At 41.7% G+C, this 7050-nt stretch overlaps 1 protein-coding gene and 1 pseudogene across 1 annotated transcript; both read right to left on the reverse strand.

Moving 5' to 3' along the window:
• Positions 1-269: 269 nt before the first annotated feature.
• Positions 270-2082, reverse strand: LOC149111944 (uncharacterized; annotated as a pseudogene).
• Positions 2083-3342: 1260 nt separating this feature from the next.
• LOC149111945 (uncharacterized) lies at positions 3343-4503 on the reverse strand. Its single transcript, XM_089288732.1, has one exon. It carries the CDS (start codon positions 4471-4473, stop codon positions 3343-3345), a length of 1131 nt encoding a protein of 376 aa, XP_089144858.1. The 5' UTR covers positions 4474-4503.
• Positions 4504-7050: the final 2547 nt, after the last annotated feature.

A 7050-nucleotide genomic window follows, 5' to 3' on the forward strand; every position in this document is an offset into this window, starting at 1 on the left:
GCTAAGGAGTCAGGTGAGATATGCGCGCGAAACCAGAGCGGTCACACTTTAAAGGCGAATGATCAGGACTGTTGTAAATCAGTAGGGTGGGTAGCCCAGATGGGAGGGCACCTGACTCTTTAGCTCCAGGCCAATGACTTCGTAGAGTCTCAATTAAACTTCAACTTAGGTAAGTTTCGTTTAATTTTACAATTCTACTTCGTCATTGGTCGATGTCGCTAAGAAGTCACGTGAGACTTAAAAGCGTCATGATCATGAGCAAAACCACGAACATCAATCTATTTAATGCAATATAGATGACAACAGGGTGCTGTAACAAGGTACACACCACATCAAAATGTCATGTCTCTTCAAGTAACCTAACAGTAACAGTAACAATATGGTAAACAATTCTGGTTGAAACAATTGTGTAAAAAGCATTTAACAGCTACTATGCAGTAGTTCATGTCCAAAAATTGCGGTAGTGTCTTGGATAGGCTTATCATAAAACCGAGCAAAGATGCTCTCACTACTCCAACCTGCTGCAGACAAAATAGTGTCAATAGGGACCTGTTTCCCCTTTGCAGCTGATCTGGCAGCTGCCCTTGTGCTATGTGTTTTATATACACTAGTGTCAATTCCTGCTTTGGCCATGGCATTCTTGATCCAGCGAGCGATAGTGTCAGTTGACACAGGCTTGTGAGGCTTCTGATAGCCAATCAGCAACTGGTCAGTTTCTCCTCTTAAGTGAGATGTTCTATCGATATAGGCGTGCAAATGTTGTACAACACACAGGTTCCGGTCAGCCTCGTATGCCAAAAACTCAATTCGACCTAGGTGCTTGCCCGGCCGAGTGGTCTTCAGTGGTGTTTCAGTGGTAAATACACATGTGTTTGCAGTTAAAGTCATTGAGGTCAGAGTAAGCGCCTTCAGCGTCTTTACTCTCTGGCCAGACAAGAGGGCAAGCAACATGGTAAGCTTCCTGGGCAGATCTCTCAGACTTAAATCCACTCCAAGAGTCCAGGTGGCAAGTACTTTTAGGACAGAGTTTACATCTCATATTTCTTTGTATCGCGGGAGGGAAGGCCTACTTTCGAAAACGCCTTTCACAAACCTGGTAACGAGCGGATGGCTACCAAAATGAACACTCCCAGGAAGCACAATAATAGAGGACAGGGCACTACGTGCAGTGTTAATACAGCTGTATCCTACACCAGTAGCAAAGAGGTCTCCACGGAAATTTATGCCATCCTGTAAAGTGGCCTGAAGGGGATTAATTTTCCGTCGACAGCAGAATGATTCCCACTTCTTGTAGTAAGTTTGGTACTGGGTTGTGGTGGCCGGTCTTCAGGACTGCATAATAATTCTGGAAGCTGCTGTCGAAATTCCTTGGCTTTCAAGGGATCTCCAGACAAGTGGCACATCAGCAGCTCCAGTTTTGGATACAGAGGGTGAATCTTTTCTGGACTGCTTGGAAGAAACAGCAGTTTCTTTCTTTTGGTTAGTAGTACTGGATTGTCGATCAGCATTCTCCTCAAGACAGGCCATCACGTTTGGGTTGGCCATTTTGGCACAATGATAATTCCTTGAACTTTCTCCCGTTGGAACTTCTGCAATGCTCTGGAGATAAGGGAAAATGGAGGGAACATGTAAGGCACATATTGCTTCCATGATAAATGAAATGCATCAATTGCCACAGCCCCTGGGTCAGGATGCCAGGATACATAAGGCTGAAGCTGGTGGTTTATTCTGGAAGCAAATAAGTCAATGTTGGGCTCAACCTTTGCTGCATTGATGCAGTCCCTGAAAATAGTTCTGTCTAGTGTCCACTCAAGTTGCGAGTGAGACCGTCTAGATTGTCTATCAGCTTCCACATTCTCTAAACCAGGGGTATGGACAGCTGTCAGCCAAATATTTCTTTGGGCACACCATAACCAAATTTCTTTGGCTAGGTCATTTCCTTTTTTCAGAGCTACTACATGTAGTACCCAAATGGTTAACATCAGACAGGGCAGTCATATTATCCACCATGACCTTCACATGCTGCCCATTAATGATAGGTGAAAAAGATTTAAGAGCCAAGTATATGGCTAGGAGCTCTAAATAGTCTATGTGGTTTCAGGCTTCCTCTGTGGTCCAGTGTCCACCTGTACTGGTATCATTTAGGACGCAGCCCTAGCCAGTGGATGAGGCATCAGTTGGCATGACAACAGTAGGCTCACCATGACTAATGACATTGTAACTGGCTTCAAGGTGTGTGTTCCACCACAATAATTCTGTACCAGCTTTGTCTGATGCTACCATACAAGCATCATAATCACCCTTGCTATATCTTAAAGCAAGAGTTTTCTCCCTCTCTAACTGACGGAAATAAAGCGGGCCATAAATGACACCTGGGAAACTAGATACCATATACCCAAGGGCCCTTGAAACCTCCCCTATAGTGGTTTCTTTGGCCTTGATAAGCTTGGTACAAATTGATTTGAGCTTGTCAGCTTTTTCATTGGTCAAATAAATTTTCATCTCGACTGAGTCCAAGACAAACCCCCAAAATAATAATTTTTGTGTAGGGATAAAAACTGATTTTTGAGGGTGAATAATGAAACCCAGTGAGAGGAACATTTTCACAGTGTCTAGAACATTAGCTAGGCATTCCTCATAACTTCCACCTTGTAGGTACGAGTCATCAATATACGGTGAGTTTATACGTCCAAGTTGTCTCAAAACAGAGTAGGCTGGCTTCTTTAGTTTAGTAAACTTCCTTGGGCAGAAAGCTAAACCATTAGGAAAACAGGTTAACTGATACAATTTGCCACCCCATTCAAAACTTAAGGTACTTCTGGTCTGAAACCGCAATAGGTACGCAGTAATATGCGTCCTTGAGGTCAACAGAGGCCATATAGCAGTTAGGGGTAATAAGACTTATTACACTTTGAAGGGTATCCATTTTAAAGTGGTTGTATTGCACATGTTTATTCAGGTTAGAGCCATCTTTTTTGGGTCGCACAAAAACAGAAGAGATAAACTCCCCTGGTTCATGACTGGTTTCAACAACAACTGCCTTCTGAAGCAAGTTTGCAACCTCTTTGGAAATAATAGCATTTTCTTCTGCACTAAAACATTTCACTACAGGGGGGCGTGTTTGGCAAGGCTTAGTGTCAAATTCAATGTGCTGTCCTGACACCATTTGAAGAATCTCAGTGTCTGAGGTGATTCTTTGCCAACGATGAACAAATTGTGCCAGCCTACCGCTTCTGAAGCAACTTGTTTGTGCAACAAGGTAAGCTATGAGTGTAGGAATGAAGCCCTCAAATTGGGTTACCTGTAACATGTGGAGCTTGGACATGATGTCATCGGCAGTATTTATTTCTTGCTCGTTTCCTCCTTTTTCTTCCAGGTTTTCTGGGGCTTCCACCTGGACTGGAAATGGCCCTTGCCTAAAAAAGGCTGGTCTTGTTTCTGGCGATAAGGAGGTTTGGTGAGAGATTTATTAGTGCTATTGTGCACTGCTGTATGGCTAGTTCGGTTTGAGGCTCGAATTGCAGTAAGCTGCGACTGAAGCTCGTCGCCAAATAGCAAGTTGGTAACCGGCGTTTGCGAAGAACACAGCGAGCCGTATTCCTTGTTAAGGTTGGGTTTGATAGCTTCTCTTCTACGAAGCGAGGGCTCGTAATTGGTGTGACCCAACAGGGCAATGGCATCAATTTGTGCTGTGACTAATGCGCCCGTGTCGAGCTTGCCACTTTGCGTGCCCTGGCCTCGAAAATCCATGAGCTTCTGGGTCGATTGTGCAATAATGGCTCCAGCCTTCACTATCATGTTCTGAATAGTGGACAATCTGAGGTCCTGCTTTTTCCCATGATGGGTTAATTTTCCCCAAATCTCTGGGTTCACTTTGGGGGCAACAAGCTTCTCGCAGTTTTCAGGGCGATCGTATTTCTCGACCGTCTCTTTGACCTTGTTCTCACTCAGTTTCGAAGCCCATCTCTTATTGATAATATCTGCAAGTTGCTTAGAAGTTGGGCTGCTCACCTTGACATCTATTGAGAAGTCGAGGGCCAATTTCTTTAAAAGATCGTCTTCGCCTTCATTGTTGCAGGAGTCCTGCGTTTTGGCGGACGACGTTTTGGCGCCTTCGGAGTCGTTCTCAGCGCTGGTTGCAAGAAGCTCTTGAAAGTCCGAAACATCGCTTTCACCGCCAGTTTCAACAGCATCACCGGCATCAATTCTAGGTTTCTTTGTTTCCCCATTTAAAGTCCCAGAGCGAGCGTCTCGCTTCGCTGGGCGCTGCTTCGACAAAGCAGCGAAAGCTTCGCCCATGGCGGACAATGAACCCGCCATGTGATCCATGTTTCGGTTCAAATTAGTGAGTACTCTCAATAGCGAGTCGCTATTGTCGAGTGCAGGATCCTCTAGAAGTTCGTCTTCGACTTCCTCATTGGGATTTTCCTTTGTTTTTTCGTCGGGATCTTCTGGATGGTTTGTTTTCGCCATGATGAATATTTTTACGTGCAACTACTCCAAAGTTCGGTTACAAATGACCGCTCTGGTTTCGCGCGCATATCTCACGTGACTCCTTAGCGACATTGACCAATGATGAAGTAGAATCATATCTTCATCGCGCGCAGTGAAGATACCATTTTTATCTTTCACACCGTGAAGATATCATTCCTTTTTGATAACATTTTTCTTTTGTCTCTTTAACTACACTTAAATGTGTTGGTGTATCACCGAAACATCTTGGGATCTTCTTCGGTTGTCTTCGGCAATCTTCGGGAAATGTTCGGAAAATGTTCGGAAGCGTTCGTCTGGCCTCCGGGACAATTTTGGAAAATCTTCGGAAATCTTCGGAAAGTGGTCGGAAGTCTTCGGAAATCGTCAAAAACGTCGTCATAAGTATGTTTATCTAATAAACAGAATATTAGATGCCCGCTTGTGGATACGAATTTTATCTTCTCGTGTTCAACTCAATATCTCATGAGTGAGCGCATATCGAGTTGAACGCTCGAAGATAAAATTCGTATCCACGCGCGGGCATGTAACATCCTCTATATATTTGTTTCGCTAGTGTTCATATAAATTTGTGTTTTATTTACCAGTGATTGTAAAAATTATTTTTCAAAAATTTTGCTAGTGGCCGTATATAGTATATTTTCTTTGTTGTCTGGTAAAACAAAAGAAAAACCTTAATGTAAAATGTGTCATTCGACAGTGTTTTAAGTGTGTGTAAACAGAGGACAATAGTCCGGGGAGCAAGTTAACTCAATCAAGTGGTCTGTGAGCAAACTCGTGAATGACTCAAGTGAAACAATGTTAAACTGAGTTAAATATTATCTGCTTGAGGGAATTTTTTCTTTTATTTTCATACTCTGAGTGTAAGTAGTAGTTGTTCACGAAAGCACTAAAGCAAATGAATATATAAGTAAGTACGTAAGTAAGTAAGTACTTTATATAGACACATTACACCAGTGAGCCTGGGCCTCGTTTAAATGTGAACGTGTATGCTAAAATTAAAATGTAAAATTTAAATATATTATCTATTCAATAAAAGTACAAAAACTAGACTATAAAATTTAAAATTGAAAAACTAGACTATAAAATTTAAAAACTAGACTATAAAAATTTAAATATGTAAACTAATCGATACAAAGATTACAGCAACAATTGACCTCGGTAGTCAGGTTAACATTGTCCAGTAAATTTTTAAAAATTTTGAGAGAGGACGCTCCTCTTATATTATCGGGTATGTTGTTCCATAAACGTGAAATTATGTAGCGATAAGATTTATGCAAATACTTTGATTTAAAGGTAGGCTGATTAAGCTTACAATAGCCTCTTAGGTCATGATCGTTAGAACGCAAGGAGAACAATTCTTTGATGTAGTTTGGCCCCGTAATAAATAAAGATTTGTAAAGAAATATCATATATTTGAACTGCGGAGAAAGATATGAAGACATGATTGATCATGGCAGTTATGCACACAACTGCTTAAGTTGTGTGTATAACAGCGATGGCAATCATGACTTCATATCTTTCTCCGCAGTTCAAATATATGATATTTCATATATTCATTTGCAACATATTATCTCCTGTCATTTTTTTCAGCTCAATACTCTAAAAGGTACCACAAGCTCCCAACAGTCAAGGTCAGCCCAAACATATCTTTCCTTGTAATTTGCCTTGTTCGTTTTGTTCAGTTTCGTAAACTTCCAACAACTGTTCTCATCAATACTTTGCCTGTACAAAGCTTCAAATTATGGCGACATTTCGTTCACAAATTATCTTTTCCGTCGTTTCATCATTTTACTTTTTTTCGTTCCTTTGGCATGTCTGGTTATTTATCTAAGTGTAATCGGGTGCTCAATTTAGTTCCCAATGTCAGTAAACCCAAACGTGTCTACAATTAAAGGCATTTAGCTGGAGACCTTCGAGCTTGTATAATCAGTAGAATAGGTTGAAACAGTAGACTTAAAGATAGCAACTTCAATCGACAGAGCTTTGACGAATAATAGCTATACTAGTAGCGGGTCAGCAGTGCTTTAACTGTCCAACATATAGACCTAGAAATATGCGACGTTGAATTCACATGACCAAACTGCAGCAGCAAAACTGGGAACTGCGTTTCAAAACGGCTTACATTTGCTCTGATGTTGAAGCTCGGTCTCCAACATGGAGAAGTAATCTCAACCTGTTGCTAATTTCTCTTAGTCTTCTAATGAACACTCGACCCGACACAAAGAAATAGTTTTGTTCTCTTTGAAAATAAGTGGCACTGGAGCTGGGCAAGACGCTATGATCCAGACCATATAGTCTCTTGAGCTGGGAAAGTCAGTGCTTGAACAGATTCAACTGATTTGCAAGTAGCTCGAACAAATTGACAACCCTGATGGTAACATTCTGGTAACATTGCCCCGCAGTATTGAAAAGCAGCAGGGGAAAGAAGGGGTTGGCTGGTTGGTTTGACTGTAATTTTCAGCCAAGAGAAATAAAATATCACTGACCACAAACCAATTCTGCAGCTGTTCGACCATGCACTCTTAAAGTGCTATTGTTGTCGTTATTTATCAGGGA

Source organism: Orbicella faveolata, unplaced genomic scaffold, assembly GCF_042242905.1.
Source record: "Orbicella faveolata isolate gen_17 unplaced genomic scaffold, um_ofav_v1 contig_2, whole genome shotgun sequence".
In the NCBI taxonomy this organism is placed as follows: domain Eukaryota; kingdom Metazoa; phylum Cnidaria; class Anthozoa; order Scleractinia; family Merulinidae; genus Orbicella; species Orbicella faveolata.

Excerpts from the sequence above, each read along its gene's own strand:
- LOC149111945 (XM_089288732.1), bottom strand. The coding sequence starts at position 4,473 with ATGGCGAAAACAAACCATCCAGAAGATCCCGACGAAAAAACAAAGGAA.